Source organism: Mirounga angustirostris, unplaced genomic scaffold (assembly GCF_029215605.1).
Source record: "Mirounga angustirostris isolate CCGP_5_RB_7025 unplaced genomic scaffold, mMirAng1.0.hap1 SCAF_16, whole genome shotgun sequence".
Classification (NCBI taxonomy): domain Eukaryota; kingdom Metazoa; phylum Chordata; class Mammalia; order Carnivora; family Phocidae; genus Mirounga; species Mirounga angustirostris.
In genome coordinates, this window is record NW_026991724.1 from 58,610,784 (window position 1) to 58,633,211 (window position 22,428).

Consider the following 22,428-nt stretch of genomic DNA (forward strand, 5'->3'; position numbering starts at 1 on the left):
TGCATATTGATGAAGAGAGTGGGGGAGCATGACTCTTCATGAGTAAAGACGGAGTGTGCATAATGAGCAAACCTATATGTAACATACATCCCATGTTCATTTGGGGGTAAAGACAACACCAGAACAAAGCAAAACGCAGTCCCTGATGTCAGGACAAGGGGAAGCAATTTAGGGCTGCTGGTATAAGCTGGATGGGGTCTTGGGCTCATTTTCTTGATTAAGAAATGCAGGGCCTTCCTTGTTCATGGGCTGGGACTGTATCAGTTGACCTTGAGTCCAGGCTTCTGCAGAGACAGCTAGTGGGTTTGTTAGTGGGGTCTGAAAAGGCCCAATAGCTATTGGGAAACAGTTGTCTAAAAAACAAGATTAAAATTTTCTGCTAGTCTTTTTTTAAAGATTTTATTTATAATTTTCTGCTAGTTTTAACTTCATTAACTCATGGGGCACTGTTTCAGTTTTGCTGTGATTAAGATATAGTTTTACATATACTTTCTAACCTACTAATGCCATCAAAGAGGTACCAGTGTTCGAGGAGCGCATTTATAAAATTGGAAAGATGCTGCCAATGTAATGTTGAATTAAATAGTTCACACAATGCGGGCGCCTGGGTGGCTCAGTTGGTTAAGCGACTGCCTTCGGCTCAGGTCATGATCCTGGAGTCCCGGGATCGAGTCCCGCATCGAGTCCCGCATCGGGCTCCCTGCTCGGCGGGGAGTCTGCTTCTCCCTCTGACCCTCCTCCCTCTCATGCTCTCTGTCTCTCATTCTCTCTGTCTCAAATAAATAAATAAAAAATCTTAAAAAAAAAAAAAGAATAGTTCACAAAATGCTTTCTAGATCTGCGCTGTTCAATGGGGTAACCGCTAGCCACATGCCTATACACATTTTTTTGCCTTTATTTTTTTAAATTTAAATTCAATTAATTAACACATGGTGTATTATTAGTTTCAGAGGTAGAGTTTAGTGAATCATCATTTGCATATAACACCCAGTGCTCATTACATTAAGTGCCCTCCTTAATGCCCATCCCCCAGTCACCCCATCCCCCCTACTTCCCCCCTCCAACAACCCTCAGTTTGCTTCCCATAGTGACTATATACATTTAAAGTAAAATAAATTATGGGGCATCTGGGTGGCGCATTTGGTTAAGTGTCCAACTCTTGGTTTCAGCTCAGGTCCTGATCTCAGTGTCGTGAGATCAAGCCCCACGTTGGGGCTCTGTGCTTGGTGCAGAGTCTGCTTGAGATTCTTTCTCCATTTCCCTCTGCCCCTCCCACAGAGAGGGAATTGTGTTCCCTCTCTCTCAAATAAATAAATAAAGCTTTAAAAAATTAAAATAAATTAAAAATGCAGTTCCTCTTGCCACACTAGCCATTATTTGTCCTACTTAGTGGTCAGCTGCAGCTTGTGGCTATTAGACAGCACCAGTAAAGAGTATTTCCAGCAACACAGGAATTTCTATTGGATAGTATTGACCTAGAATATGAACTTATTTAAAATAAAGTATATATGTCACAGATATCTTCGTGTGTGTGTGTATGGGTATACGTCAATTAAATAGTTTTCCATCTATTACATAATATAGTTTTTTTAACGTTTAATTTTTTTGGAATGTAACTTTATTAACTGGGTTTGAAATTTTAGCATATTTAAAATTACCACACTCCTTGTAGAAATCCCTATTTGACCAGATATTTTACTTTTTAAAATATCTGCTTCAGGGGCACCAGGCTAGCTCAGTCAGTAGAGATGTGACTCTTGATCTTGGGGTCATGAGTTCGAGGTCATGTTGGGTGTGGCACCTAGTTTAAAAAAATAAAATGTTTTTTATGGGCGCCTGGGTGGCTCAGATGGTTAAGCGTCTGCCTTCGGCTCAGGTCATGATCTCAGGGTCCTGGGATCGAGCCCCGCATCGGGCTCCCTGCTCCTTGGGAGCCTGCTTCTCCCTCTGCCTCTCTCTGTCTCTAATGAATAAAAATAAAATCTTTAAAAAAATAAAAATAAATTAAAAAATAAAATGTTTTTTAAAAATAATAAAATATCTGCTTCATAATATCTGTTTACTTTAAAAATTCTTCATCATATGGTCCAGCAATTCACTTCTGGATATATAACCCAGAGAATTGAAAACAGAGATTGAAACAGATATTTGTGGGCGCCTGGGTGGCTCAGTTGGTTAAGCGACTGCCTTGGGCTCAGGTCATGATCCTGGAGTCCTGGGATCGAGTCTCGCATCGGGCTCCCTGCTTGGCAGGGAGTCTGCTTCTCCCTCTGACCCTCCTCCCTCTCATGCTCTCTGTCTCTCATTCTCTCGCAAATAAATAAATAAAATCTTTAAAAAAAGAAACAGATATTTGTACCCCCATGTTTATAGCATCATTATTCACAATAGCCCAAAGATGGAAGCAACCTAAGTGTCCATCAATGAATAAATGAATAAACCAAATGTGGTATATGCATATAATGGAATATTATTCAGCCTTAGAAAGGAATACAAATTTGACACACACCATAGGATGGGTAAGCCTTGAAGGCATAATGCTATCGGAAAAAAGTCAGACACAAGGTCAAATATTGTATGATTCCACTTATAGGAGATACCTAGAATAGTCAGATTCATAGAGAAAGAAAGTTGAATGGTGGTTACCGCAGGTTGAGGCGAGGGGGATGGGAAGTTATCGTTTTGCAGTATAGAGCTTTAGTTTTGCAAGGGGAAAACAATTATGGAGTTGGATGGTGGTGCTGGTTGAAAAACATACATGTAATTAATACCACGGAACTCTACACTGGTTGTAATAGTACATATTATGTTCTATTTATTTTACTACAATTACACTTAATTATTTAAAAAGAAAATACTGCTTAGGGCGCCTGGGTGGCTCAGTCGTTAAGCGTCTGCCTTCGGCTCAGGTCGTGATCCCAGGGTCCTGGGATCGAGTCCCACATCAGGCTCCCTGCTCGGCGGGAAGCCTGCTTCTCTCTCTCCCATTCCCCCGCTTGTGTTCCCTCTCTCGCCGTGTCTCTCTCTGTCAAATAAATAAATAAAATCTTAAAAAAAAAAAAAAAGAAAATACTGCCTAAAGAATGCAGTCCCTGAGTGGGTCTCCAGAAAGTCACAGAAAGATTATTTATAAAACAAGCAAGTCAAGGAATAGGTCACTTAGAAACGTCAAATATAGGGGCAACTGGGTGGCTCAGTCAGTTAAGCATCTGCCTTTGGCTCAGGTCATGATCCCAGGGTCCTGGAATCTAGTCCTGCGTCAGGCTCCTTGGTCAGCAGGGACCCTGCTTCTCCCTCTGCATGCTGCTCCCTCTCTTTGTGCACTCTCCCTCTCTCTCTCTGTCAAAAAATTTTAAAAAATCTTTTTTTTTTTTTAAAGAAAAAGTTCTGGAAACAGTGGTCACACTTTCTCAACAGTGTGAATGTACTTAATGCTCTCAATTGTACACTTAAAAATTATTAAAATGGCAACAGATTTTATGTTATGTATATTTTACCAAATATTTAAAAATCCTTTTTCTTCTTAGGAAAATTGGCAGTGTGTTAACTTTTTTTTTCACATGATAGTACATGCTACTATAGAAGAGAACTCCTTAGAAAATGTAGTTCCTAAGAATAAAATTACCATATGACCCAGTAATTCTACTACTGAGCATTTACTCAAAGAATAGGAAAACACTAACTTGAAAAGATATATACACCCCTATGTTTATCGCACCATTATTTAAAACAGCCAAATTATGGAAGCATTCCAAGTGTCCGTCCATTGATGAATGGATAAAGTATATATACGTATATATACTTTATAAATATATATGATATATATATGATAGAATATATATATTCTATATAGATGGAATATATGTAATAAATATAAATAATAAATATAAATATAAAAGACTATATATAATGGAATTATATATATATACATATATATAATGGAATATTACTCAGCCATAAAAAAGAATGACATCTTGCCATTTGCAACAACATGGATGGATCTAGAGAGTATCATGCAAAGTGAAATAAATCAAGGGGTGCCTGGCTGGCTCAGTCAGTAGAACATGTAACTCTGATGGTGGGGTTGTGAGTTTGAGCCCCATGTTGGGGGTAGAGATTACTAAAAAATAAAAATAAAAACTTTTTAAAAAGAGGGAGCACCTGGGTGGCTCAGTCGGTTAAGCAGCCGACTTGGTTTCAGCTCAAGTCATGATCTCGTGGGTCGTGGGATTGAGCCCCGTGTCAGGCTCTGAGCTCTGCAGGGAGTCTGCTTGAAAGAGTCTCTTCCTCTGTCCCTCCCCCGACTCGAGTGCTTGGGAGAGTGCGCGCGCTCTCTCTCTCTCTCTCAAATAAATAAATCTTTTAAAAAACTTTTTAAAAAGCCACATGTTAAAATATACTAGTCAGAGAAAGACAAATACCATATGATTTCACTCATATATGGAATTTAAGAAAGAAAACAAATGAACAAAGGAAAAAAGAGAAACAAAAAAAACAGACTCTTAGCTATAGAGAACAGACTGATGGTTACCAGAAGGGAGGTGGAGGGAATGGGGGAAATAGGTGAGGGTGATTATGAGTATTTACCATGATGAGCACTGAATAGTGTATAGAATTGTTGAAACCCTATATTGTACACCTGACACTAATATAACACTGTATGTTAACCATACTGGAATTAAGATAAAAAATAATAAATCATTGGCCATCAGCAAATGATTCAACCTCCAGCCCCTCCCCCCTTCCTGAAGTTCAGGGAGGAAGAACTCTAATTTCTCTAATCACTGGAAATTCCAAAGGTTTTAGAAGCTCTGTGCCAGAAATGGGGATGAAGACCAAATAAATGTTTCTTACTGAAAAGCACAAATTACTATGATGACTGAAAAATGCTATTGATAAGTTTATTTTCATTGATTTTCAAGATCTGCTGAACTCTGGGTCTACGATTAGTCGGTAGGGCTATGTGGTGCCATATATATCTGCCTCTGGCTCCTGAAGTTCTGTTTACCATCTCCAGCAGGCTCAGCTTCTGGAAAAGCTGAAGGTATGTTTAGAACGACATATTCCCAAGAAGAGTGAGAGAGATCTAGAGCCCAGGCTGAAGACATAAAATATACTGAATGTCTCTCTGGCCACCCTGCATTTGCTCTGGAGAAATAAGACAGCTGAGAGTGAGATTGGTGTCATTTTGTGTAGTTTCTATGCCTATGGGGGAGTGGAAGAAGCCAGTTTATACACTCAAACATGAAAATAAACTCAGCTCCCACCTTGGGCACCTGGGTGGCTCAGTTGGTTAAGCGACTGCCTTCGGCTCAGGTCATGATCCTGGAGTCCTGGGATTGAGTCCCACATCGGGCTCCCTGCTCGGCAGGAAGTCTGCTTCTCCCTCTGACCCTCCTCCCTCTCCTGCTCTCTGTCTCTCATTCTCTCTCTCTCAAATAAATAAATAAAATCTTAAAAAAAAAAAACAAAACTCAGCTCCCACCTTTCTAGCCCAACATGGAACTTACTACCTCCTGGGAAAGCCATGCACTAGGCGGCCCCTGGCAGAACACACCTAAGGATTGATTATTCCATTAAGTCAACCATACCTTCCACAAAATTTACTGATTGTTTACTATGTACCAGGCACTGAGAAGACATCATCAGTGAACAAAATGCACATTCTACTGGGGCATCTGGACTCCGGCTGGAAAAGTGGCTGGTGGAATTCCTTGGGGGGACCCCTGACTTGGGAAGAGCCTTCAGAGACTATAACCAACCCCCTTACTCCATGGAACCTGAGAAGACACTTGAGTAGGAATATCTTCTACTTCCCAAGAGATAGTTGGAGTTGACTCCACCATGTGGAAGGACTGGACAGTCAGGAGGCTCTGCTTGTGAGCCAAAATGAGAATAACAGGGTGATTACCTTGAACTCTCTCATTCAGAGATCCTGTTCCTGGTCTTGTCTCTGTTCTGAGTCTTGATCATCAGGTTCTCTTTTTCTCTGGACATGGAATCTGGATCTCCGATTTTGAAACCAAATCTAAGTAGGTAAAACATTGATAATTAATTAAAACAAGTGATGTCATGAAAACTTCACCATTGCTTTTTTCATAAGGCAGAAGGAAGAGTAAGATGATTTGTTTTAGGCTTAATTTCAAAATCACTGACATTCCATATGACATCTAGGAAAGTCTGTTGGGTCTGGAGATAAAGCCCAAAATTCTGAACCACACACCTAGTACCTTCATGATGGGTTTCATATCCTCAACTCCCCATGATCCCCTCATTACCATTGCTGGGTTTTCCCTAACATGCCTACATTGAAGCTCTTCCCTTTACCTGGAATTCCTTTCCCATCTTTTTTCCTTCCACTCAAAAATGTCTATTTTTCTTCCATGACCTAGGAGAGTATATCTGTCTAGGAAAATATTTTTCATCCCACAATATATACTTGATTGCTACCCCTAGCCTCTGCCCATAAATTACACACATATATGCACGTTAGACACATGTTAAATATATGCATACATAGTTTATAATAATAATATAACTTTAGAAAAATACATAGACTTATATATTACACACACACACATTCACATTCCACAGCTGCTACTTTTGGTTTTCACAGAGGAGGAGAATAAAGCACAGGTCTAGAGTTCAAAAACCAGGCTTTGGAAAAGCCACATTATGTTACTGAAACTTTCATGTCCTTCCTGAAGGAATAGACCACTCTGCAGACGAATGCTGGTTTTGGAAGACCTGCACATATATCGCCCTGGATATGGCGTCTACACCCAAATCATAAATCCCTTTCTCCATCTGCCATGCTTGTGATATCTACAAGAATTAGTCCCCTGTTGACAAAGTTATTCAGAGATTTCTCATTTCTGCACCTATCCATATCTTTATCTTAAGGAAAAATATATTCAGCTTTGAATTCTAAGGAGAAAACTAGCCCAAAGAATATGGAATGGCTATATTAGGACATGATTCGCTTTGTATTTCACCACTGACTTCTGTTTTCTTCTCTCTCAACTCACACTCTTTTAGAATCACACCAAACCATTTACTCAAAAGTCAGTCTGCCATTTATATCCATCTTCTCTATAAAATCTCCCAGCCTTCACTGGGACCCATCCTCTCCTCCCCAGAGCTTTGGAGTCTTTGAAAGCTGCCTCTTAGATATCCATTCTTAGGTATCTCAGACAGACACCTCCAACCCTGGGGGAACTCCCTATATTCTTCTAGAACCCAATCCTCCTGCTGGATAACACCAATATCAGCCAGCCATCCAAGCTAAACCCACCATATCTTCCCCTGTTTGTCTCATCTCTTTCCCTCCCCATGCCATCCTTGTCCTCCGCACCCCGTCTGTGCATATGCTGTCAGTCTACGTCTGTGCTGTCTCTTAAACACTCATTTCCACGTTTCAGCCGCCTTGACTTTTCACTGATTGTCAAACTTATTTCCTGTCTCCATTGTTAAATCCATTCTTCACTCTGGGGGAAGAGGAGCTATTTCAAACTGTAACCGTACCATGCTTTCTCCTCTGCCTTAATTCTTCAAGCATGTCTCTACCACCCAAAGGATAAAATATAAACTCTTCTAGCAAGCATTTTCCATTTTCCAAGTGTGTAATCCACTTCAAGACCTCTGAGCTCGGCTCAGCATATAGGGATTAATGAGAGATGGGCCCCATTTCACAGCTCTCAGGATAATGAATGATTTTATATTTGGGTTTTGTGCCCACCATCTTAACTGGCTACAAACAGCTGGTTCAGACTTGAGGCTTCCTTAAGTATCTTTATGACACCTTGGTTCACCAGCCCATAAACAAACTTACAATTTTCTGGAAGCCACAGGACTGCTGTTAGGGATCCAGTCTGCCGCAAATGCTGCCCTTATTAACCCCCACTATTCTGGTCTTCCCCCCAGGGAATTTCCCCCTGCTTTGCAAGCCTCGGACCAACGATTCCTCTGTGAAACTATTTCTGACCAGACACATCGGCTTCCCTGTTGATACCAAACACATTTGTTCACTCATATTTGTCTAGAAGGTAAATTTGTGTGATTTAATCACGCCATCGAAATTGTCAGTTTAGGGGCGCCTGGGTGGCTCAGTCGTTAAGCGTTTGCCTTTGGCTCAGGTCATGATCCCGGGTCCTGGGATCGAGACCCGCATCGAGCTCCCTACTCCACGGGAAGCCTGCTTCTCCCCCCCCACTCCCTCTGCTTGTGTTCCCTCTGTCGCTGTGTCTCTCTCTGTCAAATAAATAAATAAAATCTTAAAAAAAAAAAAGAAAGTGTCTGCCTTAGGCTCAGGTCATGATCCCAGGGGCCTGGGATTGAGCCCCACATCAGGCTCTTCAGTCAGCAGGGAGCCTGCTTCTCCCTCTGCACTGTTGCTCCCCCTGCTTGTGCACTCTCCCAAGTAAAATCTTTTTTTACAAAAGGACCCTACATTTCTGATCTACATGTTAAATCTCTGAAGTAGACAAAATAATTCCAATCCCATGGGATAATTAGAAAGGTTGAAAAATACAATAGCTATAAAGACTTTAGCCAAATGTCTGGCTTGTACTCAATGTAATCTTCCTTCCTTCCTTCCTTCAACAAATTCCTATTGTCATGTGCCAGGCGCTGTTCAGAAAACAAACAGGAAACAACCCCAACGGGCCCCTTCCTCACCGCCCTCCGAATCCCACTGTAGCCATTGCCACAACCACGATGCCGAAGCTGAAGAAGCAGAAGCAGAAGCAGCAGCCCTCACTGCCAGAGCAGGAGGGAAGAAACGAGATGAGAAGGATGGAGTCCCATTGGACCACATAGCCTCCTGGCCAGTGGAAAGCCTGATGACCCCAAGTCAGCTCTTTACAGAGGTCCTCCAGAATCAAGGGGACTAATGATTCTACCACCGCTGAGTCTCCCACCTCCTCCCCTGGGCAAAGGCCCAAATCAGGGAGGCCAAGGCCCCTGGTGTGGCCCAAATGGTTGTGGTTGGTAGGGGTGACTGAGGCTGAAGCTCCTCTTCCCAGACCAGGCCATGGGCGTCCCAAAGTCTTTCACGAAGAGCAGAGAAACTCTCACTGGCTCAAAAGCTGGTCTCTTATCAAGAATATCTCCCTGGGGTACCTGGGTGACTCAGTTGTTAAGTGTCTGCCTTCTACTCAGGTCATGGTCCCAGGGTCCTGGGATCGAGTCCCGCATCCGGCTCCCTGCTCAGCGGGAAGCCTGCTTCTCCCTCTCCCACTCCCCCTGCTTGTGTTCCCTCTCTCGCTGTGTCTCTGTCAAATAAATAAATAAAATCTTAAAAAAAAAAAAAAAAGAGTATCTCCCTGCCCAAGGATGGACTCTAGGTTATGGAAGACAAATCCAACTGCCTTATATGCTGACACTTAGCCAAAAAGGACCGCTGTTGATATGAGGACCTCTGTGCCTTCTACCAGTGAGGCATCAACAGACCTCCTCTGTGAGACTGCCTTCCCACCCAGGCTGGGAAGAGCCCTCCATGACCTGAAGGCCATGTATTTCCCTGTGGCCCTGCGATGGCTACTGTGAAGCTATTCCCCCACCATCCTCTGTCGGTGACACCCACCCGCATCTGCCACCTCCCCTATTTGGGGTTCAGAGTTGTTTCCACAGTAAGGGATTCTCTAGTATCTTCTATGCTTTTTTCAAGCCCAGCCAGTATCTTTATAATCATTGTTTTAAATTCTCATTCGGACAACTTACTTATATCCATATTGATTAAATCCCTGGCTGTGAGTACTACCTCCTATTCTTTCTTGTGGGATGAATTTCTCCTCATCATTTTGTCCAGAAAAGAAGAAAGAAAAAGGAAAAACAACAAAAACAACTACCTTCCAAGAGGTGGTTGCCTTCCTGCTTGTAGAGTTCGCAGTATTTGTTTCCTCAGAACTCTCATTTCTCAGGTGTTCAGAATGATTTGATAACTGTCTAGTTGTATTTGAGGGATGAGACAAACTTAGGGCCCCTGACTCCTTTGCCATCTTGACTGCTCCCCTGGGGTCCAGAGTTGTTTCACCAGAGGTGTGCAGTGTGCACTCCTTCTGATCCAGCCTCCAGACTCGCTTTCAGAACCCCATCTTTGCTCCCTTCATCTGCCTCCTGGGCCCTCTTCCCCCTCGCCAACTGACTGCTGAACAGGAAACCTCTTTGGTGTTTTTTGCTTGTGCACCTGTCCCCAGTACTACCCTCAATTCCTAAGAGCCCTGGCACGGTTTCCCACCATTCCCTTCTTCAGCTGCTTGTTTTGAGTCTTTATGTGACACCCCAGGGTTGCCAGCTCCTCTGTGGTACTCACCAGGTCATCTGACCTGGGCTCAAGTTCGAATGACTAGTGGAGTTTCCCCCTGAAAGGCCACTCTCCTTGCCCTTGCATTTTGTGGTTTCTGTGTCAGTGGTGATCCCCACCACTCTGGTCTGTGATTGCTGTGCTTGTGAAAATTGTGCATCGCTTTGTAGCCTTTCTCAATGTGGGTGGCATCTTCGTGACTTCCTGATGCTAGAGGGTTTTTTCTGCCAAAAATGAGTGAGGCTCTTGGTGCCCTCTAGACATTCCACACCTCCCAACATGGGAGAGTTGTGGAACTTTCCAGAAGACTGCCTCCCTGGTCCTCCCCATTTTTCTACTGGTATCGTTTCTTCCGGGTTTGATGCAAGCCTTTGAGGTGTTCACTAAAGGCTCTGGTGGGCTACCCTATCTCCTCTCCAGCCCACTTTCGTTAGACTATGTCACTGTGAGGCCACTAGCCCTTTTGTCTGAATTCTGTGACTCTCCACCCAGCTGGCCTTTGGGTGGAAGCTGGATAATACTGTTGCCTTCTTCCAACCTTCTACTACATCCCTTGCACTGGTTGTTTTCTGTGAAAATGGAAGTGGACAGGTTCAGTTTTGAACTGGTCCTGAGGAAATGGGTCAGGTATGTGGGCAAGAGGGATGAGAGCCACAGGAGAACTGAGAATGAATTTTTCATAAACATTTTTAATATTAGTAATAAATGCAGTGAAAAGATGAAAAAAAAGACAAAAAATAAAACATTGACTACAACAAAGAAGAACTAAAGGGAGTGAGAGCTGGCTGTGGGGGAACCTGGGTTAGAACCTACCAGATGAAGCAAACAGCTTGTGGAAAGACCCTGGAGTGGGAATGTGCCTGTCATGTCCACATGGCTCCCCTTCCCATACATCTCCATCCCTAGGAGATGGAGCAGTCAAATTCTTCAACACTTACTTGGACTCTTGACTCTGGAATGCCAATTTCTTTAGCAAGTTGCTCTCTGGTATCAATGCCAGGATAAGGGTTGTTCATAAATGCCTCGATGAGGGTGTGTAATTGCGAAGAAGTGTAGCTGGTACGACACCGTCTGTCTTCTCTACCTGGGACACATGTGAGACTGAGGGTCAAGGGACATTTCCGAGGTCAGCTTACATATTCAAACAAGGAACCCAAACATGTCCCACTCTGTCTCCCATCTAATTCGGAACCCGTTGCCTCTCCTTAAGAGGGCCTTGCCGCAGCTTATTCCAGGCAGAAGGTTCTAGAGGAGATGCAGTATATGGTTAGGTTAGAATGTAAGCAGAGGAGAGTCTCAGAAGGGCCATGAACCGGGGCGCCTAGGTGGCTCAGTCGGTTAAGCATCTGACTTTGGCTCAGGTCATGACCCCGGAGTCTCAGGATCAAGCCCCATATCAGGCTCCTTGCTCTTCAGGGAGTCTGCTTCTCCCTCTGGCTCTCACCCCACTCTCATGCTCTCTCTCTCTCTCCCTCCCTCTCTCTCAAATGAATAAACAAAATCTTAAAAAAAAAAAAAAAAAAAAAAGAAGATCCATGAGCCATGCAGGGAAGGATATCCAGGTTCCATGCTGAACCCTGAACCAGAAGACCCTGAACAGGAGGTCCAAGGAGAGAACATTCTTTTCCCACTCAGAGTAGTAGTTAGCTCCAGCGTAGAGAGGCACTGGATACCCAAGAGGCTCTGCTGGGGAATAGGACTGGAGTAGACTATTTACTTTGAATCTCCTCTTCAGGGTGATCTTGGTCTTGACTTGATTCTAAGTCCTCATCGGGTTCTGATTTTTTCTGGCACTGGTGCCTAGCTCTTCGATTCTGAAACCAAATCTTAAGTGAGGAAAAGAAAATGAGAGAATTAAGTATGTTTATATCATCTCAACCTCATCACTGCCTTTCTTCAAAGGGTGTGTGTGATTCTTATTAGATCAAAGCTCAGGACTGTTACTGATACCTGTCACATCTGACTAAGTCTTAGGTCAAGGATTGGCATTTAGCATCTTCACAGTCTGGTCCCAGCATGACTATAATAATGTTTTTAAGTTAATAAATAGATGCTGCAGTTATGCATTTAACAACCAGCTCAAGGATTTCCTCTTCTCTGAAGGAGTACCTACACACTTCCTTCCTCTTTGATCCTCAGTACCCACATTTGTGAAGTGAGACAAAGAGCAACATCCTTGTGAGTTCATTCTGGGTGTCAATCAGGATACTCCAGGGCAACCCTCTCTGGTCCCCTCCCTCTTCAGGAGCTTTGTACTATTGCTCAATAAACTTTACTATCCCTCAATAAACTTTGCTTTGCTGCCCACCAAAAAAAAAAAAAGATACTCCACATAAAGCCCTTAGCAGACTGGCTCATAACATGTGCTTGATTGATCAACGGTTTCCTCTCCTCCCTTTCTACTTTTAATCTTGGAGATACAGAATTTGTAGTTTACCTGGATTCTGGACTCATCAGTGTTGATTTCTAAAGCGAGTCTTTGTTTGGTAGCATAACCTGGGTAAGGATTTTGGTGAAATGCCTTGATGAGGATTTTCAATTGATCTTCTGTGAATTTGGTGCGGCTGCGTCTCTGATTCATTGTTATGGTCTCTTTGGAAAGATTAGGAAAGAGGAAGCATTTAATAGGCCAGCTTATACATTTCAAACTTCAGGCTCAAGCTAGTCTCTGATTTCCTCTTTTCATTTGGAATCCACCAGAACCCAACAGGAAAGAACTCTGACACAGTTATAAAGCCCTTAAACACACAAGGGTGTTTTGTGTGTTTTTTTTTTAAGATTTTATGTATTTATTTGAGAGAGAGAGAGCACAAGCAGGGGGAGCAGCAGAGGAAGAGGGAGAAGCAGGCTCCCCACTGAGCAGGGAGCCGGACATGGGGCTCAATCCCAGGACTCTGGGATCATGACCTGAGCTGAAGGCAGATGTCCAACCGACTGAGCCACCCAGGTGCCCCACATTATGTGATTTTAGATATGGGACACCACCTTGAAATAGCCAAATCCGGAAAGGCTGGGCATTTGTTTGGAACATATGATTTTGTAACAAAATTAGACTTAGTGAACTGAGATGAGAAGAAAAGTTACTAGGGTTGCTAGAGGTTCAGTTGGAAGCACAACAGCTGTATTCATAAGAGAGGAGACTTTAGGGGCACCTGGGTGGCTCAGTCATTAAGCTTCTGCCTTCGGCTCGGGTTATGATCCCAGGGTCCTGGGATCGAGCCCCGCATCGGGCTCCCTGCTCAGCGGGAAGCCTGCTTCTCCCTCTCCCAATCCCCCTGCTTGTGTTCCCTCTTTTGCTGTGTCTCTGTCAAAAAATAAATAAAATCTTTAAAAAAAAATTAAAAAAGAGAGGAGACTTTAATGTACTGAGTTGCTTTGATTGGCACCTCATAGGAAAGAGCAAGTTGAATCTTTGTCTCTGATACAGTTTTGCAATATTTCTGAGGTCACTCTCAAGAAAGTCCAACTCCATATTTATGCAAAAAGAAAATCCAGTAAAAACTCTTAACTATGGCTACTCATTACATTCCTTAAGCAAAAGAATTCATTTGGATTCCCAGTCTATAAAGATGCTTTTCTTTTTCATCCTTGAATGTCCCTCCTAAAAGCCTAAATCTTCAATTGCATACCGGTCTACGACCTCCTGGTCTATTGTACTTCACTGAAAGCGGAAGGTTAACTTTATGTATGTATTTTTATTTACTTATTTTTTATTTTTATTTTTTATTATGTTATGTTAATCACCATACAGTACATCATTAGTTTTCGATGTAGTGATCCATGATTGTTTGTGTATAACACCCAGTGCTCATTACCACACGTGTGCTCCTTAATACCCATCTCCCAGCTATTTATTTATTTTTTAGATTTTGAATTTTTTTTTAAAGTGATGTCTACACCCAACATGGGGGTTGAACTCACAACACTGATATCAGAGTCACCTGCTCTACCCCACTGAGCCAGCCAGTCACCCTGAAAGGGGAAAGTTAACTTTACTATCACCCACAATTCCTCTTAAATCATACCAGGTTGATCAGGCCCTTACCTATATCTTTGACATCATCACCTAGTGACCTACTTGGCCTTATACCCTGAAATAGGTGTGTCCTCCAGCCACCACACCTAACTTCTTTCTGTCCCCCAACCAGGCCAACTTCCTCCTATTTCAAGCTTGGTATTTGTTCCTCTCTTCCTGTGATGCTCTTCCCACGGTGATGGACTAACTTGCTTCTTTACGACAGGTTCCAGCTTGAGCATTATCTTCTCAGAGTCCTTCCCTGACTCTCCAGTCTAAGGCCCATGCTCCATGCTCCAAACAGTCTGCGACAGAATTTTTCTTTTTTTTTTTTTTTAAGATTTTTATTTATTTATTTGAGAGCTCGTGGGAGAGAAAATGAGCAGGGGGAGCAACAGAGGGAGAGGGAGAAGCAGGCTCCCCGCTGAGCAGGGAGCCCAACTTGGGGCTCCATCCCAGGACCCTGGATCATGACCTGAGCCGAAGGCAGACATTTAACGACTGAGCCACCCAGCCAGGCGCCCCTGTGATTAATTTTTCTGATGGCAAAGTGATTGGCTCTGAGGTTGGCCTTAGGTAAAAAAAAAAAAAAAACCTCTCACAGGACCCCACCCATCTTATACCGTCACTTACATTATTCTCTGTGCACAGGTCCTTGACTATCCATTCTTAGAAGGAAAAATCCCTTTACAATAAAAAGCTTAAAGGAAAGCCCTTAAGTAGCTGTAGTAGAACTTCTAACTAACCCAGACCAGCTCCCTAGGGAGTGGGGGAAGAGAGAAGCAGATTAGGGCTTCCTAAGACACTACAGTTAGAGGCTGGGCTGGGAGGCAGAGATGAGGAAGAGCAGAAGTAAGATGAAAGGTAAGGAAGGAGGAAAGCAAAGAGATCAAAGCTGAGTAAGATCTTTTTTTTTTTAAGATTTTATTTATTTGGGCGCCTGGGTGGCTCAGTCGTTAAGCGACTGCCTTTCGCTCAGGTCATGATCCTGGAGTCCTGGGACTGAGTCCCGCATAGGGCTCCCTGCTCAGGGCGGAGTCTGCTTCTCCTTTGACCCTCTCTCCTCTCATGCTCTCTCTCTCTCTCTTTCTCTCTCTCTCTCAAATAATAAAATAAATTAAAAAAAAAATAAAGTCCAGGGGTGCCTGGGTGGCTCAGTCGTTGAGTGTCTGCCTTCGGCTCAGGTCATGGTCCCAGGGTCCTGGGATCAAGCCCCACATCGGGCTCCCTGTTCAGCGGGAAGCCAGCTTCTTCTCCCACTCCCCCTGCTTGTGTTCCCTCTCTCGCTGTGTCTCTGTCAAATAAATAAATACAATCTTTAAAAAATAATAATAAATAAAATAAAATAAAGTCCGTACTTTATTCACATTTTTAAAGTTTTTTACCAAAAAAGTTTTTACCAGATATCCTTTTTCTGTTCTAGGATGCTATTCAAGGTACCATAGTACATTGGGTCATCATGTCTCCTTAGGCTCCCACTGACTCTGACAGTTTCTCAGGCTTTCTTGGTTTTTCAGGATATGGACAGTTCTGAGGAGTCCTGAGCAGATAGTTTGTAGAACCTCATTGGAGTTTATCTGGTATTTTTCTATGATGAGACTAGGGCTGTGTTTTCTGAGAACCAAACAGGATTTTGAGGGCAACCTAAAATGTACGGGGAGAATAAAAGCCCACAAAGTAGATTATGTATTTTGTTAAAAAAAAAAGGATAAAGATAATAGATTTTTTTTGAAGATTTTATTTATTTTTGACAGAGAGAGTGTGTACAAGCAGGGGAAGCAGCAGTCAGAGGGAGAGGGAGAAGCAGGCTCCCCGCTCAGCAGGGAGCCCAACGCAGAGCTCGATCCCAGGACCCCGGGATCATGACCTGAGCCGAAGGCAGACGCTTAACCGTCTGAGCCCCCCAGGTGTCCCATGATGATAGATTTAATTATCCAGTTGAAATGGATTAGTAGAAATTTTTTTCCTATGGTACTCATGCAGAAACAGACAAGTAGACAAAGGGAACCAAATAGAAAGCCAAGGAGCAGAAAGCCTGTTATATGTGAGAACTTGGGATGGCTATAGCCTCCAAAATCAGTGGGAAAGGATAGTGTTGGGTAAAGAGAATGGCTTACTGTGTGAAGAAAAATGAGGTTGAGCCATACAATATACAGTATATTTTAAAATGCCAAATTAAAGACATGTAAAGTGTAACAGTAAATGGAAGATTATGTACAAGAAAACCTATGTTACACTGAGATAGAAAAGAGTTACTTAAATAACATGCCAAAACACAATGGGAAAAATTGCTGGAACTAAAGACATCATAATTGAAAACTGCAGTTCAAAAGTTAGAAAATCAGATAAAGCCAGATGCTTGCAATTATGGGGATTTTAATTGTTCAAAAACATATTTCTAGACTGCCTATTAAAAAGCCAGACCCTATCCTAGGCACTGTGAACAAAACAGACAAGATAGCCCTGACCTCACAGAGAGTCAGGAGATAGAAAGCAAACAACTGAAATATATAGTATGTCAGATGGCAAATATTTCCATGGCAAAAAAAGAAGGAAGGAGGGAAAGGAGAGAATGCACAGGGTAAGATCACAATTTCAAGTGAAGTAATTAGTGAAGACCTCACTGAGAAAATGACTTGAGCAAAGACTTGAAGCAAATGAGAGAAGGAGCCATGTTGTCATTTAGAGAGGCATACTGCGGGAACTTGGGCTAGCAGTGGGAGCCCGCCTGGCCTATTGAAGAGACAGCAAGAAGGTTCGACAGCCTGCAGAAGAGGAAATAAAGCATAAGCAGGTGAGGTCCTAGACCTCAGATGGAGGATTGGAAAGCAGATTATATAGGGCCTCATAGGGCCATGTGGGGATGGACCAAAAAAATGGTCAGATTCCTAAAATATTTGAAAGTTAAAACCAACAAAATCTCCAGCCTGATAAGATGTGGGTCATAAGAGAAAAATGGGTCGAGGATGTTTCCTAGATTTTTTTGGCCTGGGCACCTGGCATGTCCTGAGTGAGGATAAACTCAGGGAGGGAGAGTTTGGGTGGAAACATGGAGGGTCCAGTTGGGGACACGTTGAGTTTGAGATGCTGGTTAGAGACAAGTAAACAAGTTAGATAGACAAATCCAAAGTTCAGGAGAAAAGTTGAGTCTGGAGAGAGAAATCTAGAAGCTTCTTTGGTTCCAAAGATATTCTGGTCTCTGAACTTTCTCATACCTCCCATAGTTTCTTTTTTAAATGTGTCTCCCTCCCTTTTCTTCTTTCTGAAGCAAGAATCTATCTTGTTTAGTTCTTGAATGCCTGTATCTTTCTGAAATCCCCAATGCTCAATACTCAGAAAACAGCATATTTTCATCTCACATGAGAGAAACTGGTTTTCCCTAACCCTAGTACACTTATTTCAAAGTTTAAAAATGGAATTCCCACAACTTCTGACAAGCCCAGTAGGTTTTTAGTCCAATTTCCTCCTCAAACCAATGAAATGGAAACTTTAGTCAGGTGTGTGGGGAACTTACTGTTTGGAGAGTTGTCTTGGGCCATGTTGGAAGAGAGTTCTGAAGTCTAAGGATCAGACTGGGAATCAGCCTCGAGGGTGGTTTTATATCATCAGCCTGGATGGCCCCTCCTGTTTATTTAATCTTTAGTGATTCTGAAGTTTTATCTTTACCAATTGAATCACTTCTTAGAACCATAGACCCGGGGTGCCTGGGTGGCTCATTCGGTTAAGTGACTGCCTTCGGCTCAGGTCATGATCCCAGGGTCCTGGGATCAAGCCCCGTGTCGGGCTCCCTGCTCAGTGAAAAGCCGGCTTCTTTGCTTCTTCCTCTCCCACTCCCCCTGCTTGTGTTCCTGCTCTCGCTGTGACTCTCTCTGTCAAATAAATAAATAAAATCTTTTTAAAAAAATTAAAAAAAAAAAGAACCATAGACCCTCTTAATCTAGGAAGGGCTAGGTAAGTCTCCTATTCTTCCATTAATAGAGATTTAATAATTTATACTAACCTGCACACCTAAACCATCACAGGAACATATCTGAGTACTACCGTATTCACACAGTTTTATCAATGTTTATTATATACATTTTTTTTAAGATTTTATTTATTTGCGAGAGAGAGAATGAGAGACAGAGAGCATGAGAGGGGGGAGGGTCAGAGGGAGAAGCAGACTCCCTGCTGAGCAGGGAACCCAATGTGGGACTCGATCCCGGGTCTCCAGGATCATGACCTGAGCCGAAGGCAGTCGCTTAACCAACTGAGCCACCCAGGCACCCTATATACATTTTTTAAATTGCCTTTTTTAATGCTCTTCACTTATCTTTTGAAGTGGTGACCTTTTCTTATTAAATTTAAAGAGTTCTTATTGGGGGTTAGGGGTACCTGGCTGGCTCAGTCTGTAGAGCATGTGACTCTTGACCTTGGGTCATGAGTTCAAGCCCCACGTTGGGCATAGACCTTATTTAAAGAAAACAACAAACAAAAAACAAACGAAAATTAAAAGGGTTCTTTTAATTAGTGCCAGGATTAGGGTGTGGAAAGTGAAGATTTCACCTCAGGAGCAATTTAAGGGGGTGCAAAAAATTCTGTGTTCAATATAAATCATCTTTGAATGCAATACTTAAAAAAACAAAAATTAATTGCAAAAAGTCCATGTATATAAGATATAAAAAATGGAAATAAAAACAAGATCCTACCCTACACTGGCAGGAATAGTTGCAGGTGAGGTTACATGTGCAATGAACATAAAGGTCTCTCCCTTGCAATTTCTTCTCGAGGCCATCGATCAGCCTTGATGGAAGTTGACAACTTCTTGTAATTGTTCGTAGCTGTAATCCACAGTACTGCAGGGTAAAAGGGAAAGCTTTGTTTTATTACACATATATGTTTGTGTGATTTTAAAATACTTTAAAAAAGAATTAGATAAGTAATGCAAGTTTTATTTATTGAGATATTTGACTTTTATTTTTTTTTGGTTTGTTTGTTTTTAGAAAGATTTATTTATGTATTTATTTGAGAGAGGGGGAGGGGCAGAAGGAGAGAGAATCTTAAGCTGACCTCACACTCAGTGCAGAGCCCGACTCGGGGCTCAAACCCACGACCCTGAAATCCTGACCTGAGCTAAAACTAAGAGTCGGTCGCTTAACCAACTATGCCACCCAGGCACTCCACATGAGATATTTGACTTTTAACAAATAAAATGTGATCAAATATTAAACCTTTCCTGAAAGTTTTTTAATCAGGACAATAACATACTTATCAGGAAACTTTTACAGTATATTCATGTAAAACAGTAATAAGTTGTATGTTATTCACTTCTGTATGTTAAATCTTTTTCACTATTTTTTCCACCAAATTTGTCTGGAAACCTAGAGCACAATTTTCTGCTGTTTGTGTTTATTAATTTCTATTTCTGATACATATTTTTATGTATTCCTATTTGAGTTTAAACATCACAACTTATATGATTTGTTAATGATTATAAATTAAATATTTATGTTATTATACTTATTCCAATTAAACATTGTATTTATTTTAAAATATATATTTTAAATTTATACTAAAAATTTTAAAATATATGTGGCATCTAAAAAGCCAACCAGTGCGATGTTCAAGAAAAGAAAAATGAGTGCAAAATGGATCAAAATTATGAGCAGTTGCAAGTTCGACTAGAAAAAATGTATTCTAACTACCGAAAGTGATCAAATATCCAACATCAACGTTGTTAAAGCAGAATTGTCATCAAATTCAGAATTAACTAAATAATCTTTTCCTCATGTAAGGAAAATAATGAAGAAACAGAAATGCTAGAATTTCAGAAACTAGTAAACATGAAATATAAGTAAGAAAATAAGATACTGTTGAAATGAATTTTAGGGGTGCCTGGGTGATTCAGGCGGTTGAGAGTCTGCTTTCGGCTCAGGTCATGATCCTGGAGTCCCAGGGTTGGATCAAGTGGCTTTGGGCTCTCTGCTCAGTGGGGAGTCATCTTCTCCCTCTGCCCCTCCCCCAGCTCGTGCGTGTGCGCGCGCGCGCTCTCTAATAAATAAATAAAATCTTAAAAAAAGAAACAAATTCTAATAGTTTTCCATTAGAGCTTCCAATTTCCAATAAAATATAAATGATTTTTTTTATTTATTTGAGAGAGCACGAGCTGGGGCGGGTGGGGTGGCGGGGCTGCAGAGAGAGAAGCAGACTTCCAGCTGAGCAGGAAGCCTGATGCGGGGCTCGATCCCAGGACTCCGGAATCATGACCTGAACCAAACGCAGACACTTAACTGACTGAGCCACCCAGGTGCCCCTAAAATATAAATGATTTTAACAGAAATGTATCTGACCCAGGACAAAATGCAGATTTTAGAGAAGCTACTTTACATGATAGACAACAATTTCCAAAGGACTGTTGTTTTATGAATGTTCTTGATCTTGATTGGCTCGTATATTCCAAAGAATCCTTGCCTTTATTTTGTTTTCCATTTGCAATTCAAACTCATCAAAATTTCTGATTTTTCTACAGTATTATGTATCACCTGTGTAATTAAAGTGAATAATATTGGGAATATATAAAATCTCCTACAAATAATTAAGAATAAGACATACAACCAAAATAGGGCACCTGGGTGGCTCAGTTGGTTAAGCATCTGCCTTCTGCTCAGGTTGTGATCCCAGGGTCCTGGGATCGAGGCTGGCATCAGGCTCCTTGCTGAGGGGGTAGTCTGCCTCTCCCTCTCCCTCTGCCTGCTGCCCCCCCTGCTTGTGCTCTCTCTCTGTCAAATAAATAATTAAAATCTTTTTAAAAAAGACATATAACCAAATAGAAAAATGGGCAAAATATATAAACAGTCATTCATTCATACATTTTACATATATTTCTTGAGTTTCATCAGATGATGAAGAAAAATCAGATTTCAGAGTAATATATATATATGTAATATATATATTCAGAGTAAAATTAAAGAAAATATGCAAAATTGAGCAGAGTCAACATCTAATAAGTCTCTCTCTCTCTCTCTATATATATATATCCTACCCAGTGTCAAAGATAAAAGAAGCCAGACTTTAGTTAAAGCAGTGAAAACATTTTGTTCACTAACTACAAACAATAGGGTCAACACCTGAGCTCCATTCTGATTTGCACAGAGATGACTGGATGTTTTAAAGGGAGAACAAAGGAGTAAGGCGAGGACTAAGCAGGACTCAAGTAGAGCAGGGAAGTGAAAAACTACAAAGGTGGTCAGTGCAATGTGATTAGACCAGCAGACACATCGGCTAGCTATCTGTTGTCAAGGTTAGGATTCTATCCTCTTGCCCAGAGACTAGGAGGCAGAATCCCTATCCTTCCTGAAGATATCATTTCAAAGGAATGGCTTTCAGATCCTTGAGAAAGAGTCCTGAGTTGTAGGATGTACATACACATCTCAAAGGGACAGATGAAGGACTCACAATTTTAATCCATTTTTAGTAGATGGTCTAAGAAAGGGAGGTTAAGGACCTATCTCAGGTATTGACTAATAAGTTCTCCTAGCAGTGCTGAGTTTTGTCAGGCAGGCATTTTAAGGAGGCCTAGGCTCATGCTAGAGATTTGACCTTCAGCTGCTAGAAGGCAAGTGAGAGTTTGGTCAGGTCTCTCAGTACAGAGCTGTGGACAGAGTCGTGGGCCAAGAATTCTGCAATTCTCAGTCCCTTGTTTTGTTCAAGAGAAAGAGCAGATCTCTTTCTCATATAACAACTGGCATTTGTCATGCCAAGGTTCTTTAGAAAGGTCCAACTATTCCTTTTCCTTCCAACCTCTGTGCAATTCAGGAGTCAAGGTAGTTGGCGAGATGACCAAGGAAGCCCAGTACTTTCGGCAGCACAATTGCTCCGTAAAGGCAATGATGCTCATAAAAGACATGACCATTAGAACTAACACAAAGAAGCTGAGTCCCTTATGGAGCCCCCTAGCCATCCAGTAAGTGGAGGAAACCATTTAAAAAAGAGAGTCAAATCAATCTCTCTGGAGGGGTGAAAGCTACAAGCTGCTTCTTGGGCATGAGCCTCAGCTGTGAGTATTTTTCTTTTTTTTTTTAAAGATTTTTATTTATTTATTTGACAGACATAGACACAGCGAGAGCAGGAA

At 41.9% G+C, this 22,428-nt stretch overlaps 1 protein-coding gene across 1 annotated transcript; it reads right to left on the reverse strand.

The window, feature by feature from the left end:
- Positions 1-5,926: 5,926 nt before the first annotated feature.
- DUXA (double homeobox A) lies at positions 5,927-12,884 on the reverse strand. Its single transcript, XM_045890489.2, has 4 exons — positions 12,741-12,884; positions 12,021-12,129; positions 11,242-11,387; positions 5,927-6,028 (listed from the first exon to the last, which is right to left on the reverse strand). Exons 1-4 carry the CDS (start codon positions 12,882-12,884, stop codon positions 5,927-5,929), a joined length of 501 nt encoding a protein of 166 aa, XP_045746445.2.
- Between the last annotated feature and the right edge of the window lie 9,544 nt (positions 12,885-22,428).

Coding starts and splice junctions, on each gene's coding strand:
- DUXA (XM_045890489.2), bottom strand. CDS start 12,884: ATGAATCAGAGACGCAGCCGCACCAAATTCACAGAAGATCAATTGAAA. Junction 12,130..12,740: donor CTGATGAGTCCAGAATCCAG/GTAAACTACAAA, acceptor TCCTCACTTAAG/ATTTGGTTTCAGAATCGAAG. Junction 6,029..11,241: donor TTCCAGAGTCAAGAGTCCAA/GTAAGTGTTGAA, acceptor TTACCTACTTAG/ATTTGGTTTCAAAATCGGAG.